Source organism: Stenella coeruleoalba, assembly GCF_951394435.1.
Source record: "Stenella coeruleoalba genome assembly, chromosome: 4".
NCBI classification, from domain to species: domain Eukaryota; kingdom Metazoa; phylum Chordata; class Mammalia; order Artiodactyla; family Delphinidae; genus Stenella; species Stenella coeruleoalba.
Window position 1 is genome coordinate 33,864,583 of NC_137149.1, and position 24,266 is coordinate 33,888,848.

At 35.9% G+C, this 24,266-nt stretch overlaps 1 protein-coding gene across 4 annotated transcripts in view; it reads left to right on the forward strand.

The window, feature by feature from the left end:
- The window catches only part of PPA2 (inorganic pyrophosphatase 2), an 85,086-nt gene that overhangs the window by 35,340 nt on the left and 25,480 nt on the right, over positions 1-24,266 (forward strand). For all 4 annotated transcript variants that reach the window (XM_079919483.1, XM_079919482.1, XM_079919484.1 and 1 more), the window contains one exon: positions 5,529-5,655. In XM_079919483.1, coding sequence (XP_079775609.1) covers positions 5,529-5,655 — 127 coding nt within the window. The remainder of the gene's footprint in view (positions 1-5,528; positions 5,656-24,266) is intronic.

Genomic DNA, 24,266 nt, shown 5'->3' on the forward strand with positions numbered 1-24,266 from the left:
CTCAATTATATTGCACTTGAATTATTCCTACTACTGACCAGTTTCCTTGCCGAGTCTTATTTTCCCTCCCGATTCCAGATTCTTTTCCGGCTCTACTCTTTTTGAGTCCCTGTCCCCTCCTTTTCTGACTTCCTCTCCTGCCACTGTTCGTCTGCAGCTGTACCAAACTTCCAATTCCTATAATGTATCTGCCGTCACTCGTGTACAGGCCTTCACACAAGCTGTTCCCTTTATGTAGAATGGAATATTCTCTTCCTTCACTTCATTTGACTTCCCCCTTCTTTTCACTTTACCCCCCCCTGCTCTTCCTTCGGATCTCAGCTGTAATATCACTTCCTCTCAGAAGTCTCCCTTTGCCCTCTGTACACTAACATACTTGCTCTCTGGTCTGTGCTTCCTCAGTACCAGTAGTGCTGTGTTTTTGGTCTAATTGTCTCCTCCGAGATGGCAGTGAGCTCTGTGAGGATGGGACTCACCGTTACAGCGTGTAACTCAGTGCCTGGCACAGGGCGTATGCTTAATGTAAGACGTTCCAAATGCAATCATTACTTGAGTCATATTCTTCTAGCTGAGGTTAAATCGGTTTTCTCTGGAAACTCATATTAGCACTTTTAGGCTTCCAGAATGTTATTCAGTGAATAGTGTCCTCTGATTCTTTGTCACTTTGTTTATTTACTGTGTTCTTCTGTTACTCTTCTTTTTTCTTTCTCGTCTTCTTCCTCATTCTCCTTTCTTATTCCTCCTCCTTTCCTCCTCTTCTTCAGCCTCTTCTTTGACTTTCTATTCCTTCTCTTTTTGCTTTTTCTCCTTCTATTCTTCTACTTCCTTCTTTTTTTCTTCCTTGTACTTTTATTCTCTTCCACCACCCTGCCCTTCCCCCACCCCTCCCCCGGCGGCTTTTCCTTCCCTCTGTCTCTTACTCCTTTCCTGCAGGGGAGATTCCCATCCAACTTAGATTTCTAGTTTACACCTAGATAAGGACAAATAGGGGCTAGAGTTCATGCTTGTGTTACTCTATAATTCCTTTATCTCTCCAGCAGAAATATGGCCAAATTGTTTGCTTTATTTCAAATTTAAGCTATAGTTTACAAATTTATTTTTTGGCCTTTTTTCTCCAGAGGGGGTAGGTAGTGAAGTGTGTATGAAATGAATAGATTAGAAGGAAGAATATAAATATTTCAATGAGTACCTCCTTTGTTCCAGATGCTATGCTATATACTTTGGGTCAGTTTCCTGTGTCTTATTTTATGATAAGAAGAGTCACTAAATTAAATAACATTACATCGATGGAAAGGTTATATAGTAGAAAACCCTAATTCTTTTTATTTTATTGAAGCATAGTTGATTTACAATATTTTGTGTTAATTTCTGCTGTACAGCAAAGTGATTCAGCTATACATATATATACATTCTTTTTCATATTCTTTTCCATTATGGTTTATCACATATATTGAATATAGTTCCCAATGCTATGCAGTAGGACCTTGTTGTTTATCCATTCTATATATAATAGCTTACATCTGCTAATCCCCAAATCCCTATCCATCCTTCCCTACCACCCCTACCCCTTGGCAACCACAAGTATGTTCTCTGTCTGTGAGTCTGTTTCTGTTTCGTAGGTAAGTTCATTTGTGTCATATTTTAGATCCCACATATAACAGATCGTATGGTATTTGTCTTTCTCTTTCTGACTTACTTCATTTAGTATGATAATCTCTAAGTCCATCCATGTTGTTGCAAATGGCATTATTTTGTTCTTTTTTTATGGCTGAGTAATATTCCATTGTATATATGTGCCACATCTTCTTTATCCATTCATCTGTCAGTAGACATTTTGGTTGCTTCCATGTCTTGGCTATTGTAAATAGTGCTGCCATGAACATAAGGGTGCATGTGTCTTTTGGAAATTACAGTTTCGTCTGGGTATATGCCCAGGAGTGGGATTGCTGGATCATGTGGCAACTCTATTTTTAGCTTTTTGAGGAACCTGTGTACTGTTTTCCATAGTAGCTGCATCAACGAACATTCCCACCAACAATGTAGGAAGGTTCCTTAGAAAACTCTTACTCTGAAGGTGTAATCCTTGGGGCCACTCAGTTTATATTAAGTGCAGATTATTAAGTTAATTTAAATCCTTGTGCCAGATATTAAGTGTAAGCAAAAAGATTAAATGAAAGTATCTTATTTTCACTGATGTAAAAATTTGTCAGTGAGCACGTAATTAATGAGATTGGTAACTGGAAATCATGAAGATCTCGGTACCTGATAAACTGATTTGACTTAGTAACACTAAGTCATTATTGACAAAACAAGGAAATCTAAGAAAACTTGATATACAGGCTTTTAAATAAACGTATCAAAGTCACTAAATATGTGGAATAAAATTAAAGGTTTTAAATGTAAGTGATTTGTAACAAGGTATACATCATTAATCTTGAAAGCATACTTTTGTATACAGAGAGCAGTCCCTGGTTGACAGCCAGCAAATTTAGGGGGACCTCAGTCCTACAATTGCAAAGAATTGCATTTAAATGGGTTCTTTCTTAGAACCTTCAGATCAGAGCCTAGCCTGGCCAACACCTTGATTTTGGCCTTGTCAGGCCATGAGCAGAGAATCTAGCTGTGTTGTGCCTAAACTCCTGACCCATGGAAACTGTGAGATAATGTACATTATTTTAAGCCTTTTGATTTATAATAACTTGTTACACTACAGTAAAAACCTAATACACAGGATAACAGGCTTTAAGCAGTTTTACTTTCCATAGTTTTTTATATTGATTGGGTCCAGTTGAAGTTTTACCCCTCATTCTTCAAATTCTAAATCAGCACAGAAGTTTTGTTGTAGACCACTATTACATTCTGCCCATTCCAGGTTCCCAGGAGTTAGCAGTTGACAAGTGTGAGCAGATAAGTACAGGTAGAGCCCAGAGAGAAAAAATATTAATATCTGTGGAAGACCTCTTGTGTTCTAGTTCATGCATCTGTTGTTTCCTTTGCTCTTTATCTTTACATCAAGGAGTAAGTCATGTGATCTCCATTTTACTGTGGAGAAACCAAGTCCTAAAATATTGTGTGAAGTAGTTGGCCTCAGTCACCTCTAGGAATGGTGGAGGAAGAATTTGACCCCGTATATTTGTGACTTAAAAATCCTACCTTTGAAGTATTTTTATAATAGCTAGAAAAGTCTGTAATAACCCTAGTCTGATTCTGCCTGAAATCTTTGAGGCATACCTACATTCTTGTTTCATAGTGTCGACTCATTTTTGAAACATGGTCAACTGTATGATTCCCAAGGAATTAGTATCAGAATCTTCTGTGTACATTAATTTCCTCGCAGGGTAGACTGAGAGTTTTATAATGGAACTGAGGCAATAGGATTTATCTTATATCCAAAGCAATTTATTCTTTTAGTTAATGAGGCCCGAAAAAATATTTAGTAAACATGAAGTAACTACTTAATTGCATTTAAACAATAGGCCTTTGTTGGGACTACAGCTCCTTTATCTTGCTTCGGGCTATGCCTGGCTAGTCCTTAAATCATCTATAAGGAACATCATAGAAGAAAGCCTCTTTTAACACCACATATGTAAATGGACAAAGGAAAAGGAGCAGAGTCCTGGAAGTTGTTAATAGACTTAGAATCACAGATACAGAAATTTTTAAGTTAAGTTCTTTGAGAAGTGTTATTCATTTGGTATCTAACATTATGTGTTCTGCAAAATTTGTTGAATTGCTTTAGACTGAATTGAATTGTGGGGTATTCAGAAGAATTTTACCATCTGTTTTTAAGCATCTTATCCTGAGTTTTTGGTTTGATTGAGAGAATTTCCTTTCCAGTTTTTAAAGTGTTATTGCAAGGCAGTGGTTTGTCTAATCCCTTTCTGTTGCTTATGAGATCAGAGGGCATTTATCATTCTGATGAAATTTGGTAATGCCCAGACATGCTTCCTGCTTGCCCTTGTAACCATAAAAGTCTCAAATCTGCTCTTACGTTGTATGAAATTTCAAAGTAAATTAATTCTTGTGAATAAAAATAAAACAATTTAGAAGGTGCCTTTAAAAACTATATATGATTCCCAGTAATTCTGATAAACACCCCTGTCACCAAAGTCTGCTGCAGGCTCCTCAGCTTTGGCACTATTGACATTTTGGGTGGATGATACTGTAATAGGAGACTGTCCTGTGCAGCATCCCTGGCCTCTTCCCCGCTAATGTGCTAATAATACCCCCCCACTTGTGACAACCCCAAATGTCCCCAGCATTGCCACATGTCCTCTAGAGGGCAAAATTGCCTCTGGCTGAGAAGCAGGGATGCAGTTCATCACTGAGTTAACCAATGGAGCCACCTTTCATTGATGATTATGTGATAACTTTGAACATTTTTGTTTTATAAAGGACCTCCTGGCATGAGGTGTGTAAGTCTCCCCAACAAGATTGTAAACCTTTAAGAAAGGGGATGCTTTCTTTTTGTATACATAGTGTCTAATGTAGTGCTGGGCACTAAATAGAGCCCAAACATGTGAGAGTCTGGCTAATATAATTGTGCATATTCTCCTAAAAGTGGTATTTCAGTTTAGTTTATACAGTCACATTAATCTGTTGGATAAACTAATTTCACTTTCATGCAGATTTCTATTAAGATTTCAGATTCATTTTGCAAATGTTCTGAAAGGATTTATTTGACTTTCTGGTTTAAGATCTGTTGTTTTCTCTCAAATAATTTCAAGATACAACAGTGACTTTCCTTTGCATACCTTGATTTCCAGATGTAAAGCTGAATTTTGAAACATGAAGGAATTATTCTGAAGCATGTGTTCAGATTTCAGCTTACAGTGAAATTCTATAGCCGACTAAACCTTTAAAAATAAAAGGCTATAGAAAGAATGCATGCATATAAACTTGGCATTGGCAACTTGAGGGAACCACTGAAATAACTTTCTTTAGTACAAGGAACATCTGCTTCAACATCATGCTGTTTCTTGGTTTCACTTAAAATCTTTTTAAAGCATTTTATGAAACCTGCTTTGTCTCTGTCTTTAACATTTTAATAATTCTTTCATTGTCATTCATTATCTTAAGGCTGTATTCAGATATGATAAAAATTTACTTTTCACTAGTAACTGATAAATATAGTTTGCAAAAAAGGTACTATAAAGCAGTTTCAAAGGATTCTCATGTCTTTTTACCCCCAAGTTTCAAAGGATTCTCATGTCTTTTTACCCCCAAGCAGCAGAAGCCAGATTTATATTATAACATGATATACATGACTTTATTTTCTGCTTATTAGTATGAGTTTCTAGGCCTAGTACATTAAATTTTAAGATCTATAAATAATTTCAGTTTCCAGAAAGGGATCAAGACATCTGTTCTAAGAAGGATATCATAAAAGGCTTTAGGACTGTGTTTACAATAATTTTAATTATTAAGTTTCAGTCTATAGTGCTTTTAATCTTTCATATAGATTTTTATGATATATGAGTAAATTTCTCCAAAGCCTGGCAAATGCTGAATTTCTTTCCTCTTTAAAGGTTCTTTCTCGTGGAGATGTTGTTCATGTGAAGATCCTTGGAATTTTGGCTCTTATTGATCAGGGTGAAACAGATTGGAAATTAATTGCTATCAATGTGAATGATCCTGAAGCCTCGAAGTTTCATGGTAAGTCTGTAACTTTCCAGAAACAGAAGTAAATCAGTGTGTCATTGGAATTCTTAGAATTTAAAAGAGGCTCATGTAGAACACAGTGTATATTTTGGGAGTTAAACGTATACGTTTTGTTTTCTAATTCTCTCTCCATGGACTATAAAGGGCAATTCAATATGATTGTGTCTGAGTTATGTCGTACTGATGGGAGGAGCAAGAGAACGAAAAGGAGTGCAGACAGACAGACGATACTTCAGATTAAGAAAGTACAATCTATGGGTTCCCTTCCCCCTCACCTCCTTCCCTCCCGCCCTTCATTCTTTTCTTTCTTAAGTCTCTCTTTTATTCACTTGAGTAACAGGAAAAATAAAAAAACAAAAAGGGGAGTGTTCATCAAAGACATAAGCTGTCTTTGCGGTACCCGGGCCTCTCACTGTTGTGGCCTCTCCCCTTGCGGAGCACAGGCTCCGGACGTGCAGGTTCAGCGGCCATGGCTCACGGGCCCAGCCGCTCCGCGGCATGTGGGATCTTCCCGGACCGGGGCACGAACCCGTGTCCCCTGCATCGGCAGGCGGACTCTCAACCACTGCACCACCAGCGAAGCCCCATAAGCTGGTTTTATACCTAGTTTTTGTTCTGTCTTGTACAGGTGAAGGGAAAGATAACGGCCCTCTAACAAAATTTTGATGTCCCAGAAATTTAAGTTCCAGAAGTTTGGTATGATAAAGAGTTAACTTTCTTTGGTGTCGGACGGACTTCAGTTTGCGTTCTGGCTGTGCTACTTTCTACTTGAGTGACTTTGGATAGATCATTTAACCTTTCTGAATTTCAGTTTGCTCATCTAATAATGTAGGTAATTATACCTACTTGTGAGCTTGTTGGCAGTATAAGAGATGATTTACTTAAGCATCTGGCTGTCATATGAAGTGTTGGGTATATGGCCACTATTATTATTCTCTGACCAATTTTTTCCCCTAGTTTTCTAACCTTTTTCCTTTCAGTTTCATCCTTATTTGGGATCCTGGTCTTTTCTAGACCTCAATTCTTATCTCAATTTGAAAATATACCATTTCTGAATTGACTGAAACTCATTAACACTTACATTTTAAACTGTCTTAATTTATGTGCATTTAAAACCTTTTCTTCACCATGGAGCAGGAAGGAGAAGTACAGAGAGGGAAGCTCCTGATGCAGAAAACATACTTTGCAGACTTTCTAGTTTTTACACAGAGCTGCACTAGCAAGAGGGATGTGTAAAAGCTGTTCTTAGGGATTTTTTTCCATTATAATTGTGCATGCTCAATTTAACATAAGCATTACCACTGACCAACATTGCTTTTTGAAATGCACCAAAATATAAGCATGGCTGCATTTAATAAAGGAAGTGTTTTCTTAAAAAAAACAAAAAAACAAAAAACTTTTCTTGCACATGGAACAACAAGAGAGATTTTATGCCATTCTTGCTTGTAATTGAGAAAGGGAGGGGTCTGATCGGGTGAAGTACATATAACCTCAAGGTCAAAACTAAAACATGAAAACTACAATTAAAATATGAGACTCAAGCCCATAAACCATATGTTTTTCTTATCTATTTCATTATTTTGCACTGGATTTCTTTATTATTGTATTTCTCACATATATATGTATGCACGTATATATGTATACATATGTAACAAGAGTAAATCAATACCCAATTTAAAAGTTTTTTAATACATAAGCTGCTCCTCAGATGAGAACTGATAATATAATGATACAACAGCCAGCAAAAGCAAACTGTTCAACTAATTCATTTGTGATGTGGCACACTAAAGTCACGAAACTCTACTGAGGGATGTCCCTTTAAACTGGAGAGGCTGAGAGTCTAAGGAAACTAGTCTTCAGCTCAGTACTGTTGGAGATGTGATTTAACACCTCAGATTCCCTAACATATGTCAAACACTGGTTGCTTGTCCTAGTACATATTATTATTCTTAATTTAGAAGAATCTCAAAGGATTTAAATAAATTGCCTAGGGACTTCCCTGGTGTCACAGTGGTTAAGAATCCACCTGCCAGTGCAGGGGACATGGGTTCGATCCCTGGTCCGGGAAGATCCCATGTGCCGCGGAGCAGCTAAGCCCGTGCGCCACAACTAACTGAGCCTGCGCTCTAGAGCCCGCAAGCCACGACTACTGAAGCCCGCGCGCCCAGAGCCTGTGCTCCGCAAGAAGAGAAGCCACCACCATGAGAAGCCCGCGTACCGCGAAGAAGAGTAGCCCCTGCTCGCCGCAACCAGAGAAAGCCTGTGCAGCAACGAAGACCCAACGCAGCCAAAAATAAATAAATTTTAAAATAAATAAATAAATAACTTGTCTAAGTTTGCACATTTAGTAAATAGTGGAACCATGATTTGAACTCATTTCAGTCTGATGAGAAAGTCCATTGTCCCATCTACCATGCTGTACTGCACAACTCATATTTGTGTAATTTACAGTATTTGTAACTAGCAGTATTGAAACCAGATTACACAGTATAAAGTACCTTACTCCTACAGTTTCCTAAGGGTTAGAATGAAAAAATATAACTGTATTTTCACTTTTTTTCTGTTTATACCCCAAATGGAGACGGCTTGCACTTTGGGCATCCTCTTCTAAATTCTTGTTGTGTATGCTTATACAGAGAGACATGCAGAAATACTGAAACCATGACATGCAGAAATATTGAAGCTTATTTTGGTTGAGATGAAATTATCAGACTAGAATAATTAAAATTATTGTTTTGAAAGGCAAAAAGTACTTTTTTTTCATTACACTAAAAGGGAACACATACATTATCTTCATCTTAAGAAATACAGCAGTGCTTCTTTATAATAACTTTTTTAAATCTTAAAAGACTAGATGAGTAATTATTGACATATTTTGCTCTGAAATGGTAGCTGACATTGTGCTTTGTGTTTATTTCCAGAATGAATAAGGTATACAGGGGAAAATGGATTATTTAAGGATATTTGCATATTATTTACACTGAGTAGTGCCAATACTTAAGTACTCTTATATATCTAGATTTTGTAAGATAAGGTCTGTAGTTTTAAGAGTTATAAGTGTTTTCTTTTGTGACTTCTCATTTCTTTTACCTCCACGTTACTGTACATACTCCACATATTCCACGTTTCTTCTCTCCTCTTTTATTCGATAGAGACCCAAGAAAAAGAATAGATGTAGGTGCAAATTGAAAGGCTGAAGAGTCTGCAGTATAAATTTTTTTTTTTAATCCTAAATCATGGAATACTAGGTAACCCTATGTAGCAGCTTTTATTTTTCATTGAAACTGAAGTTTGGTTTATATTTATCATATCTAACATCATCCAGCTCTCCTCTGAAACGATTTCAGACAAAAGACAGAGTTTCTGTTGTCCTGCTGCTCAAGCAAATATTAATGGACAGAAATCATTCCTAACCTTACTTTTTTTCTTCACTACTTAGCCTGGTGTGTTGTTTGTGTTTTCATTAGCACCTGTAAAGGGGGGAATTGGAGGGGATGAGAACTGAAAGATGCTCACTAATCACAGGGGTTGAAAGCTTCCTAAATGTGTGAAGGAAATTTTACAAAATTAGTTTCTATGAAAAGTTTGGTGCTATTCTCTATCTACTATAAATCTTTAAAAATTAATCAACAGTATTTAATCTGAAACCAAGCAACTTTTAAACGTTTTATTGTGTCCCTCCCACGTGTACCTTCTGAAATCACAAACAGAAGACTTTGGATGGCATTTTTTTAATTATAAAAAATAGTCATATATTTGGAAATAAAAACTCAGAAGTATAAAAAGCGTATATAAAATGAAAAGTAATGTTCTCCTTCCTACTTTTTCATCCCCAGCCCCCTAGTCTTACTTCTCATATCTTCTTCCCCATATGTTTTTAGTTCTCAAGTGGTTGCTTCTGTTCTGTAATCAGTGTGCTCACACCTCTGTTTCTTTTCCCTGTTAACTAAAGTTGCTGCTTTCAAAGATTAGGAATTTAACATCTTATACATCTCTCAATTTTGTTACCATATTTCTTCTTCTGTTATCTTAATAACTCTAGGTATTACACTTTGAGCTGTATTTATTGCTTCATTAATTTTGAACGGTAACTCGTGGCTGCCCAGTGTAAAACCAGGGCATTCAGGTTTCTGTACTTCTTTCCTTCTCTGCCCCTTACAACCCAGCTTCCCTCAGCTACACTATGAGTTCTACAGTGTAAACATTTGTAATGCGTAGGTTCTGCTCTTTCACCATAACTGTTTTTCATGTTTTGTCTCTTGAATCTGAAAGTTGAAAACTAATAAATAACATTTACAGTATTTATGTAACTATCATTCACTTCATTTATCATACTGTTTATCGAATGACTGGTTTTAGACAGGCTGTACCCTTGAGCCTGCTGCATAGCTATTATCATGGGGTTTCTTTTCATTGCCTTTCTGGGTTATTAGTTCATTGCCTTTCTGGGTTATTAGTTCTATTCTTCCTTAGATTCTTTGATGCCCTCTACTTTACTTTCCTTTTTCATTGTTGGCTGGTGTACATTTTCCAAAAAGTTTTACAGAAAATGCATGGGAGATTGATTTCATACGTGCCAGAGTCCATACATGTCAGAAATGGTTTGTTTTGGTGGTCAACTTCTCCTTAAATAACTTTAAAATATCGAATGCAGTAACTTTAAATATAAATTACTGTATATCAGTTGAAATTTCTATCACAACGGGGTGATTTTTTTAACAGTTTAAACATTTGTCATCTATACTTGACATTTTTATTCAATGGGAAGAAGAATTAACATGTAGGGAAGGGTAACTATCTGGACATTCTTTAAAATTCTGTAGTTTTCTGAGGATGTGTGTAATACAGAAATTTATAGAGAAATTTTTTTTATTATTTCCTATATATAATTGTTATTTAGACATTTAAAAAATAAGTCCCTTCTATTAATTTCTACTACCTTAAGAAAAAGAAGCTGTTTTTGACATGGTCAGTACCTGTTTCTTCTTTTCTGAAAACAAAAAAGTGTGTTTTAATTTATAGACAGTATGTTTTATCTATCTATCTATTTTTTGGTGTATTCAGACACATTTGTATTTCTGTAAGGAAGTTCTGGGGTTGTGGGGTTTTTTTAAGCAATTTTTATTACTCTTTAATTTTTATACATGTAGTTCTAGATGTATCATGCTTGAAGCATGATACCAATATTTTAAAATTTATTTATTTATTTTTGGTTGTGTTGGGTCCTTGTTGCTGTGTGCAGGCTTTCTCTAGTTGCGTGAGCGGGGGCTACTCTTCCTTGCTGTGAGCGAGCTTCTCATTGAGGTGGCTTCTCTTGTTGCAGAGCACAGGCTCTAGGCACGCGGGCTCAGCGGTTGTGGCACGTGGGCTCAGTAGTTGTGGTGCGTGGGCTGTAGGGTACACGGGCTCAGTAGTTGTGGCTCGCGGGCTCTAGAGTGCAGGCTCACTCGTTGTGGTGCATGGGCTTAGTTGCTCCGCGGCATGTGGGATCTTCCTGCACCAGGGCTCGAACCCGTGTCCCCTGCATTGGCGGTTGCATTCTTAACCACTGCGCCACCAGGGAAGCCCTGTGGTTGTTTTATTTGTTAGGAAATAACTTCTTTGATCCTAATGAACATGTACAGACTTTGGTAGACTGTAATATCCTGTTTTAATGTTTATAGTTTTTTAAACTTTGACTTGACTGAACTCAAACTAGCCATTGCATCAGAGAATACATTTCAGCTGGAAGGAAACTGTGGTTGCTGGCTATATTTCTGTAATTTTAACATTATTATTTAAATATTCAAGTTTTGCCTTCTGAAAGTTGAGTAGCAACTTTGAAAATCTAAAAAATGTCTAAACAGCATTTGAAAACAAATTCCTCATACGCCCTGATAGAAAATTGGTCACTTTGGCTGGCTCATTAACACTTGGTGAGCACTAAGACCATTTAATGCACTGTAATTAGGTTCCAGCCCCTAATGCTCTTAATGGTACCTTAATGACCTGAAAGAGTTAATAAGACTCCCAGGGCACCTAAATTGTTACTAGAGAATGCCTTGGCTGTTAGGGATAATAGCGCTTGGTTCTGAAATAACCAAGTTCAGAGCTTTTTAAGAAGATGGAAATGCTAGGGCATATGTAATTTCTCTCTTGGTTAAACTAACCACCTTCTATAATATCGAGCTTCAGATATTCACCAAACAGATGTCTGAGCCTCTTCAGGACCACCAACGATGCCTAAGGTCCTTATGTCAGGAGAAGTAATGTCATGAGGTAATTGAAGCCTAGAAGCTATGTCAACTTGCAGAGCAATAAAGATTTCTTTTGATTGGTATTAAATAAATGAAAACTCTTGTCTGATGTCCTGTAATAAATATTGCCTGTGCAGTGATGTTAAAGTTTTCAAAAATTGAAAATCAGAACAATTATATTGATGTAGATACATTCTGGGATGAATAAATTACATGAGTAATAAGGGAATTATTTTAAATGAGGCAGTTGGGACTTTTTCAAAGGCCAGCATCGCACTTGTCCTGAAACTATCAGAATTTATATGTATTTCATATTTGTAGAATTTCAACTTACATTTAAAGAAATTTGAAAGTCAAATAAAACTATGTAGTTTCTTTTATTTTCTTTCAAGGCAGGAACAAACACATGGAAACCAAATCTATTTGACTTAAATTTTCATGTGCTAAATAAACAATTCTAGTGCCCCTGCAATTATTATTTTAAAAATAAGCCAAATTAATAAGGTATTTAATTTCCTTACTTCCTAAAACACAAGTTAACCTTATCATTTAGGGAAAAAATAGGGCACAGCATATTAATCTTAAGGGAAAATATTCACATTAACCTTTGTAACCGGAAAGAATGGTGTTCTCTTTGCTTTCCTTTGCGTGTATTCTTTGGCACAGAAAGGGGCCGGCATGTCACCATTGTCGTCCTAAAAGCTGTAACATTTCTGGAACAATTACTGTATGTCGAGGAACTATGCTGAGTGCTTCTTTTGGAATATCTGTTGAATGTTTACCTAAGTTCAAGCAAGATGTGCTAGTGTTCCCTTTTTTGTTTCAGACTGGGAACCTGAGGCACTGGTGGTTGGGGGTGGGCATTGGTCAGTGACTTCCCTAAAGGCTGTGGGAGCCACTGCATCGCATTGATGCTCGGAAAAGTGTTTGTGGCCTTGGACTGTCTTGCTTTCTGAGAGCGCTGACCACTTGCTCTTCAATAGTTGAGGCATCAGTGGGATAATTAAGATTAGAAGTCCTAGTAAAAGATGGCTCTTTTGATCTTCATTCCTTTGATTTCATTAATAGGTATGGCTAAATAGGCGTGGGTGGGTAGGGATGGGATGTGGGAGGAGGCAATTGAGGAACGGGGACAAATCAAGTAAAATGTACTATAATTAAGAATAGAATTAAATTACTGGGAATCATTTGCCTCTTTTTTTAAAAAAATTAATTTATTTATTTATGGCTGTGTTGGGTCTTCGTTTCTGTGCATGGGCTTTCTCTAGTTGTGGCAAGCGGGGGCCACTCTTCATCACAGTGCGTGGGCCTCTCACTATCGTGGCCTCTGTTGTTGCGGAGCACAGGCTCCAGACGCGCAGGCTCAGTAATTGTGGCTCACGGGCCCAGTTGCTCCGCATCATGTGGGATCCTCCCGGACCAGGGCTCGAACCCGTGTCCCCTGCATTGGCAGGCAAGCTTTCAATCACTGCGCCACCAGGGAAGCCCCATTTGCCTCATTTTTGAACCTTGACCTCTTCCAGTGTTTTTTCAGGCTTCAGTCATATTCCTACGATGTGAAGAGTAGGGGAGGCCTAAATTCTAAAATCCTCTCTTGTATGTATTAGTTATCTGACCTTGGGAAAGTCACATAACCTCCTTTTTTTTTTTTTAATTTCCTTTTTCCCTCCAGCACATGTTCCCAATACACGAATAAGCTTTTTCTTTTTTTTTTTTACAAATGTATTTATTTTTTATTTTTTTATCATTTATTTATTTATTTTTGGCTGAGTTGGGTCTTTGTTACTGCACGCGGGCTGTCTCTAGTTGCTGCGCACGGGCTTCTCATTGTGGTGGCTTCTCTTGTTGCAGAGCACAGGCTCTAGGGCGTGCGGGCTTCAGTAGTTGTGGCTCGCGGGCTCAGTAGTTGTGGCTCGCAGGCTCTAGAGTGCAGGCTTAGCAGTTGTGGCTCACGGGCTTAATTGCTCCGCGGCATGTGGGATCTTCCCGGACCGGGGATTGAACCTGTGTCCCCTGCATTGGCAGGCGGATTCTTAACCACTGCGCCACCAGGGAAGTCCCTCACATAACCTCTTGAAGCTTTCTTCATTTCTAAAATTGTGGGATTGATCTTCTAATCAGTAAATGACCCCTAGAGCTTTTCTTCTCTAACTTTTGGTTGTTTTAGGAATATTTCAATCCATTATTTAGACAGGCTAAAGCCTGTCTTCTTCTAAAATAGAAAGACCTAAATTATCTTCAGAGTTAGTGCTGAATGAAACGCAGTTTAAGTTAAAGATCATGAGATAGGTTTCTTGGGGACATTGGCACGTTTTTAGGTACTTTAGGGAAGCTGTTAAGTGGTGGAGCTGAAACTTCAGTGAAAGTCTGGCTGACCCAAAGCCTTAGCTTTTAGCTACATGGTTATGTGGTTCTAGTTAAAATTAGATTAGAAAACCATTTGAATTTCTGTGTTACAAGGCACCTGGATGGTTTTCATTTTACTGGTCATGTAAAATTTCTTGTGAAATGGTAAAAAATATTTATATTTTGGGAAAGAAATCTACCAAGTCTTTTCCAAGAAGTTTTTCTGATACAATACAAATAGGCTTCTATCTTTGTTTGGTTTTAACTTATTTTGAAGTATATTTCCATTTTTCATGATGTTAACATATATTTTTAGTAGAGATGTTGATAAGAGTAGAATTTGTGGAAAAGGAGAATAGAGAAAGAAAAGGCAACTAAAATGAAGGATACTATTCATTAGTCTGTGTGCTATTAAGCATAGATATGCAGAACAGCGTGGAAAACATGAGAACCTTTTAGGGATCCCACGTAAGTGTAGCTATTAAAACACTTCTCTGAGCTGGAACCTCTATTTGTGATGATACAGTAAATATTATGGAAGAGAACTGTTACTTCTTGTGAATGTTTATAAAATGTCATTAAAAACGTATGTTCTCACTTCCCACAGACTTTGTTTGGAGGCTGGTCTTGCACACATTTAGCTCTGTGAGAGCAGCATCTACAGCATTGGAACGAGAGCTTTGTGCATTTGTGTCACTTCCTTTGGTGGCATCCCTTAGAATTGGAAACTCCTTTTTTACTTTCTTTTTTACTCTCTTTGGACAGAATTTCAAACATGAGCACATTTTCTAGTATCTTTTTTTTTCTTTTAAATAATATGGGCAAGGAGATATGGCACTACATTTGTGTTACTATTTTTTATCTAAAAATAAAAACAGAAATCCTCAGCTGATTATATGCTTTCCTTACTTCCTGTTGTGGTCTGGTGGAGATAATGCCAGTGAAAACAGCATTTTCATTTTTTTTTTTTCCCTCTGGATCATTTTCATGGAAGTACAGGTGGTTCTCTATATGGGGATGTGGATAGGAAGTTAATGATGTGACTGTATATATAGTTTGATAAATATCCCTGGGTGACCCTGATGGGTTCCTCCAAGTTGAGAACCATTCTGTTAATCTATTCTTCTTTGCTGGTTGGATAATCCAGTCTTGGAACTAGAATAATTGATAACAATTTTGATATATGTTCAGTTAGGAGATGTAATCACCTAATCAAATTTGATGATGTTCTTCTCCCCACACATACCCCTGCCACCCCATATTTAAAGGTAGCGCAGGTGACCCTTGAACAACGCGGTGGTTAGGGGCACCAACCTGGCACAGTCAGAAATCCACATGTAACTTTACAGTTGGCCCTCCATATCTGCAGTGCAGGCATCCTCAGATTCAGCCATCCATGGATCACTAGTACTGCAGTACACACATTGAAACGAATCCAGGTATAAGTGGACCTGCACAGTTCAAACCCATGTTGTTCAAGGGTCAACTCTATATTGAGGTTACTCTATTCCCTTTAAGATCTTGAGCCAATTACTTAACCTCATGGAGTCCCAGTTTCCTAATTTACATAAAGGAAATAAATAATGCCTAATTTACAGGTTTTGAAGCTTCAATGACATACTATTACTGAGCCTTTAAAAGGTTTTTTTTGGCCAATCTAATAGATGAAAATGGTATTTTGTTTTAATTTTACATTTTTCTGCTTAATGCTTGGATGGAGCATCTTTTTCATATATTTATTGACTAGTTGTATCTTCCCTTCTGTGAATCGCCTATGCATGGTGCCCTCCATTTTTCTATTGAGTTGACGTATTCTTTTGATATTTGGGAGTTGCTTAGATATTTTGGATATTCTTTATTATTTAGGTTGCAAATATTTTCTCCCTATCTTCAAAGAAGCTGTGTTGCCTTTTGTCTTACAGGCATTTTAAATTCTGACGTATTGCATTTTGTTAATCATTTTTATATGTGACTTTAGCATTTTGATTCTTATGTAAGGATTTCTTACCCCATAGTCACAAAGTTGTTTTTCCTTATTTTTTTTTATTCTTTTATGTTTTAATTATTTTACACTTGGATCTTTAATCCATGTGGAATTTATTTTTTCCATATAAATAATTTTTTCATCACCTCTTAACAGAAAAATCTTTTCTCTTCCCCCTTTTTTGAAATGTCTCCTTTATTGTATATTGCATTCTTATTTATACAGATAGTCTGCTTCTGGATTCTCTTTGGTGTCAGTGATCTATTTCTGTGCTAGTGCCACATTATTTTAATTACAACAGCCTCATAATAAAACATATAGAAGGCAAATCCTCCTTTTGTTCTACATTTTCCAAGTTGTTTGGTTTTTTCCTAATGCATATATTCTTCTGGGCAAATTTTTGGAATTAATTGTCAGGAATTTCTGCTCTCTTTAAAATATTAACTTTTGCAATAATGAGCATGATATGTTTATATATTTCTCCAGTTATTCAGGTTTTCTTGTTTATCTTTTAGAAAACTGATGTAGATTTACTAATGAAGGTCTTACATTTTATATTCGGTTTGTTTCTAGGTATTTAATGTTTCCACTACAAAAGCTTTGTTCAGTGTCTGGCATGTTATAGGTGCTTGGTAATTTTTTTTAAATTGATGAATAAATGAATGTATGCATATATATATTGATAAAAACTGAATGTTTTGAGCAAAGTTTGAAAATACCTTCAAAATAGTGCATTTTCACTTATTTTAAAGTGAGAAAACATTTGTACTTAAATTTTTGGCATTTTTAACAATTGTAGTTATGTTTCTTTGGAGTTACCTGTACATTGCTAAGGACAGGTATTTTTTGGTATTTGCAGTGCTGTAGGGATTCATGCATATTGTGTGTGATCAGTGTAGTTTGTTCTATTTTGTCGCTGAATAGTTTCCATTGTGTAGATACACTGCAGTTTATCCATCCACCTGTTGACAGAAATTTGGGTTTTGAGTTTGGGGCTAATACAATAAAGCTGCTATGAACATTCAAATATATAGGTCTTTGTGTGAACCTATGTTTTCATTTCTCTTGAGGAAATACCTGAGAATAGGGTTATAGGTCAGTGGGTAATTATATGCTTAACATTGTAAGAAACTGTCAAACTTTACTAAAGTGACTTTATATACCATTTTGCATTTCCACCAGCAAGTTGTATGAGAGATCCAGTTGGTCCCAGAACCTCCATCCATTGTGCTTTGGTTTCATATTGTCTTAAACAATAAAATACCTTTTAAAAAAATTAAGAGGAAAAACACACACACACATATGTATTCTATTATATTTACCCATGTTTTGCCATTTTTTTACCCATATATTTTATTACTTCCTGAAGATCTGTAGTTTCCATCTGGTGTTATTTCCCTTCAACTTTAGCATTTTTTGTAGTGCAGTCCTTTTGGCGATGAATTCTCTCCATTTTCATTGATCTGTCTTTTCTTGTCTTTTCTTGCCTTTGTTTTGGAAGTATACTTTCACTGGATATAGAATTTTGAGTTACAGGGTTTTTTTGTAAAGATTTTCCATTTTCTTTTGGCCTGCATTGTTTTTGATAAGTCAACAGTGTGTTGTTAACTTAGTGTATAATATATTGTTTTTATTAGACTGTTTTAAAGGTTTTCTCCTCATTTTTGGATTTCAGCAATTTTTCTGTGATATGCTAAGGTGGTCTTTCCTTTATATTTATTTGTCCTCCTTAGGATATCCTGAACTTTGCAGATCTGTAAGTTCATGTTTTTGCCACATTTGGGAGATTATTTACCATTATATTTTCACATTGTTTTCAGGCCATATTTTCTACCTTCATTCTGAGACTCATAACATATTTTAGACCACTTTAAAAATTATTATTATATAAATTTCAGGTGTACATCATTATAATTTGACATCTGTATTCACTACAAAGTGATCACCATGACTAGTCCAGTTGCCATCCACCACCAAACCATTGACCCTCTTCCCCACTTCAGTCACCCCTCAACCCCTTCCCCTCTGGTAACCGTTAACCTAATCTCTGTATCTATGAGTTTGTTTTTGTTTTATTTGTTTGTTTTGTTTTGTTTAGATTCCACATGTCAGTGAAATTGTACAGTATTTGTCTTTCTCCCTCTGACTTATTTACTTAGCATAATACCTTTGAGGTCCATCCATGTTGTTGCAAATGGCAGGATTTCATTCATTTTTATTTCCAAGTAGTATTATGTTTATGTTTATGTATGACATCTTTATCCATTCATCTGTTGATGGACACTTGAGTTGTTTCCATATCTTGGCTATTGTAAATAATGCTGCAGTGAACGTAGGGGTGTATATGTCTCTTCAAATTAGTGTTTTCATATTTTTTGGGTAAATACCCATAAGTGGATTAGCTAGATCATATGGCTTTTCTATTCTTAATTTTTTCAGAACTCTCCATATTGTTTTCCATAGTGCCTACACCAAATTACAGTCCTACCAACGGTGCACAATGGCTCCCTTTTCTCTACATTCTCTCCAACATTTGTTATTTCTTGTCTTTTTGAGAATAGCCATTCTAACAGGTGTGAGGTGATATCTCATTGTGGCTTTGATTTGCATTTCCCTGATAATTAGTGATGTTGAACATGTTTTCATGTGCCTGTTGACCATCTGTATGTCTTCTTTGGGAAAATGTCTATTCAGATCCTCTGTCCAGTTTTGAATTGGGTTTGTTGTTGTTGTTGAGTTTTATGAGTTCTTGATATATTTTGGATATTAGCCCATTATCAGATGTATGACTAGCAAATATCTTCTCCCATTCATTAGGTTGCCTTTTCATTTTGATGATGGTTTCCTTTGCTGCACAAAAAAGCTTTTTAGTTTGATGTAGTCCCATTTATTTATTTTTGCTTTTGTTTCCCTTGCCTTTGGAGTTAAATCCACAAAAACATCATTAAGGCTGATGTCAGTGAGGTTACAGCCTATGTTTTCCTCTAGGAAGTTTAAGATTTCAGATGTTATATTCAAGTATTTAATCCATTTCGAGTTAATTTTTGTGTATGCTGTATTTAGACCACTCTTAATTGTCTCACAGGTCACTGAAACTCTCATGTCTTTTCAGTCTTTCTTCCTTACTGTTCTTTAGACTCCATGATTTCTATTGATCTGACTTCTACTTACCTGATTTCTGCCATATCCAAGTTCTGCTATTAAATTCATGATTTTTCATTTCAGATACTCCCTCATTTGTTTTTTTTTGTTGTTGTTTTTGATAGTTTCATAGTTTTTATTCCTCAACTGAGATTTCCACATGTTCATGCATTGTGACCATATTTTCCTGAACGTCCTTGAACATATTCATAATAACTACTTTAAAACCCTTGTTTGTAGGGGTCCTCTCAGGATTGATTTCTTTTGATTTTCTTTTGTACCAAGAAGTTATTTATTAATAAGTAAGAGTGCGTTTTTCCTTTATTGTTTGTTTTTAATATCCAATATTTAATTATATCAAAAGTTGGGGGGACTTGGCATGGTTCTTTCTGGGTAGGCAAGAGAGTAATTTAAAATATTTAATATTAATTAATTAGAATATTAATATATATTATTAATATATAATATAATAATATCAATAAATATCTTAAAGGTATTTATTATAGAATGTGTTAAGATTTTCTCATGATTAAAATTTCTTATTTTTTTTTGTTTTTGGTAAATAATTACTTTTAAAGTTCATTGTGTCTTTGATAAGTCTCCAGAGTAAAAATATGTCATAGGTTAGATTTGTCTCTCTCTCTCTCTCTCTTTCTCTCTCATATTGTTCATGGGCTGTATGTATAAAATGAGCCTTATCAACTGAATTTTTTACCTCATTTACATCATTACTGTTTGCTTATTTGGCAAAAATAGAGTATTAAAGTGTGTTTAAGTCTGAAATCTGGGTAAAATGGAAGTCTTGACAAATACCTGTGATTAGAAGCTACTCCTGGCATAAGAGAATGTATTTTTTTATAATAAATATTAGAAAGAAAGTCAATTATCAAACCTTTTTTTTTCTTAATAGATTACAGTTTGTGATATTCAGTTACGTTTTAGAAACAAGTGAATTGGTTTATACTGAAAAGAAACTTGATTACATGTTGAAAGGTATACAGTATCTCTAAAGAAAGAAAAAGATAAGTCATAAAGATTGCTTTTAAAAAGTGAAAAGTGTTATGATCCTCTCACATCTACAGAGATAAAGTGGTAGGTTTTGACTAAGATATTTTAGCTTAATTTCTCTGCTTTTATAAATTTCTAAATCAAAATTAGTTAAGACAAACTAAATTAAAATGGAGAGCTCTGGATTTTGAAAAGCCAAATTGAACTTTAAATTTTGTTATATTGCATCATTATTTTCTGTTTTGCTTTTTACCTGGCATTTAATAAAGAAATTTACAAAATTTCCAGTGGTTTTATATAGAACTATGGTTATTTATAAATCATGTATTTTTAGTTTTAATATAAAAATTCCCTTAAGGAGACTGTATATAATCTTTGTTAATTAAACTTTCAAATTTGGAAGCAGCTCTTTTATAAAGTAAATCATGGCTGTACACTATTTGTCAGAAGTTATGACACCTTTTATGAAACTAAAAAAATAGGGTAATATATATTAGGTGACTGCATTTAGTTGTATTATAATTTAAACTGCTACTTAATGTTACAGACTAGTCCTTTTTAGCTCTTTGATACTTTAAATTTTACGTAAGTCTGATCTTTACTGGGTTTTGTTGTTTTTAATTTTTTCTTTAACTGGTAATTCGTCTCAGTTCTGCTTTCTAATAATATCCAAAACTGACCATTTGTCACCACGTCCATACAACTACAATAATCAAAGCCCTCATCACATTTCGCCTCATATTGGATTTCCTGCTTCCACTTCTTCCTCTCCACGGTCTTTTCCCTACACGGCAGCTAGAATTCTTCATGCAACACATACTCTGCCCAGAATCCTGTAGTGGCTTCTCATCGCAAAGCCAAGTCCCTAGTCTGGCCCTTAGACTCCTATGTGACTGCTTCTATAATCTCATCTCCTAATACTCTTACTTCATCCTGCTCTAAACGCAGGGTTTTCTTGTCTTCCTCAAACGTTTCATGCACACTTGTACCTCAGAGTATTGATTGGCACAGTCTTCCTCCCAGAACTCCTCTTCTGCCTATGTGAATGAGCTGCTCCCACACTTCATCTAAGAATTTACTAAAATACTTTTTGTCAGAGGCTGTCCCTGATCTCTCATATCTAAAATCCTCTTCCCCACCTCATTTGCAGATCAATCGACATGTTTAATTGTAAATTTTTACATCTTTATCTCATCTTTAACTGACCCAGGCCTACTTTGACAGCAGATTTTTTTTTTTTTTTTTTGCGGTACGCGGGCCTCTCACTGTTGTGGCCTCTCCCGTTGCGGAGCACAGGCTCCAGACGCGCAGGCTCAGTGGCCATGGCTCACGGGCCCAGCCGCTCCGTGGCATGTGGGATCTTCCCTGACTGGGGCACAAACCCGTGTCCCCTGCATCGGCAGGAGGACTCTTAACCACTGCGCAACCAGGGAAGCCCCGACAGCAGATATTTTTAGCAGTCTCTTTTATTGAATTCTTTTAAAAACATTCAAGTTACTTTCATAGAAACAAAATCTCATTTTTTTGTACTGATAAAGTCACTGCCTTATATAATTTTTATTAAATCTCATAATTATAACAACAGATGCAGTTGGCATGAATGTTTTGGGAATAAACATACCTGCTTGCTAAGGCTAAAACTTAACTGGTGGGAGCCAAGTGTGGGCTTCATTCTAGAGCTGTCTATAAGACTCAGCAGACAGACCACTGTGGACATCAGGCAGAATATTTACAGAAGTGGAGAGTGTTTGTTAATCGTCTGGCTAATTGATCAAGTAGATCTCGATTAAGAGAGTTTAATTGTAGTTAAAAACTGAAACTGAAATAAGCTTAGCTTGATTATATAAAAGAGCTCTTCTAGATTATTCTGACTTTTATTGTTGGATTAGTTCATCTTGAAAATAAATTATATAATTATCTCTAGTAGAAACTTTCGTATAAAATTAATTCCAAGAGTGGAAATAAATGACTACTAGAGAATCGCTGCTTTTCTTAAAATAACATATATTATAAAAAATATATCTAATGAAAAAATTCTGGAGTTAGGTAATAATGATGGTTGTGCAACATTGTGGAGGTACTTAATGCCCTTGAATCAAACACTTAAAAATGGTAAATTTTATGTTATGTATATTTTCCCGCAATAAAACCAAAATAAAAATACATCTACACATAAAAACTAATATAAATAAACCTGTGGCAAATTATTAATGTGCAATATAGAAGAAAAGTCAGAATTCATGGAATTAGAGGACTTGTATTTATATAATACTAGTTCTACCATGAATGAGTTGGCAACATTTTGACAAATCTTTTACATTTTCTTTTTTTAAAAATTAATTAATTAATTTTTGGCTGCATTGGGTCTTCGTTGCTGCACATGGGCTTTCTCAAGTTGCGGCGAGCAGGGACTACTCTTCGTTGTGGTGTGCGGGCTTCTCATTGCAGTGGCTTCTCTTGTTGCGAAGCATGAGCTCTAGGTGCGCGGGCTTCAATTGTGGCACGCAGGCTCAGTAGTTGTGGCTCACAGGCTCTAGAGCGCAGGTCAGTAGTTGTGACTGACCGGCTTAGTTGCTCCGTGGCTTGTGGGATCTTCCTGGACCAGGGCTTGAACCCATGTCACCTGCATCGGCAGGTGGATTCTTAACCACTGCGCCACCAGGGAAGTCCCTTTTACCTTTCCTTAGCTGTAGTTTTCTTAAGTTTAATGTGAATTTACTTACTCCTCACAACTCTCAGGAGTTTTATGAGGAAGAAATGAGGTTATTTATATAAAAATCTTTTATGAACTGTGTAAGTCAGTTTATAGACTTCAGGTGGAATTTTTCATATTTTTGGTAATTCATTGAACTGACTGTTGGTATTGCATATAAGGTTTTGGCTTGAGGCATTTGCTACTGAGGTTTTAAAAATATTTAAATTGCGTATTTAAAATGGTTTTTTTTTTGTGAAAATGCAGCTGTTTATTCCCCAGGGTTTAATTAATTGAGAATGGAAAAGTTTAGCTTATATTTGTAGAGTTACACTTCTTATTGGCATTGTTAAATGTTCAGGTTTTTTATTATTTATGTCTTTTCTTAACAGGTTCCCTTCATAACTTCTGAAGGGAAAACCTTGCCAGCTGAGGTAGATACTGGATAACTTAGTTTTTCCTTCCTTATTTGAAATCAGTGTGTTAAAAAGCAATTATCAAAAAAAAAAAAAGGTTTATGCAGTGGAACAGGAAATGGTAGACTGGGCAAATATAATGATGTCATAAATCAGATTTAAGTAATAGAAAATTATTTATTTTGGACATTGATTAAAGTGCATTTCTGGTTGCTCACCTTCAGTGGACTAAGAGATATTTTTTTCCTCTGAGTAAGAAAACAGTGAATTGGATGAACTCAGTTAATTTCAGAGATTTATTTTTGTAAAAATGAGATAAGATGTCAGAAGATGGTCAATAGAAAGTTCACTTTAGAAGGAAGCTCTTTTTATAAGGTAAAGAGGAAAAATAATCAGAATTTAATTAGCTGAAATCTTTATTGAATGTTCCATTTGGGGCGTAACAAAGAACTCTGTACCGAGGATACAGTGTATAATATTAAAAAGATGTGATCTTAATCTTTAGAATTCACTGTTTTAAACATCTTCCATCACTTACTTAACCTGTGTTCAGTTTCAAGTGATTCTTTTTTCTTAGTTAGTTGTAACATTTCTGCAGTTTGCTCCAGAATTACTTTAGATAGATGTGTGGCCCATTGACATATTTTAAAATTTTAGATTTGCGTGCCTTTAGGCCACATACTCAGTCTTTTATTTGCCATAGTCTCTGCCATTTCTACGGTCTCTGCCTTACCACACTTATTTCACTTATGTGAAACACCTGGCCTTTGGAGACATCTGTC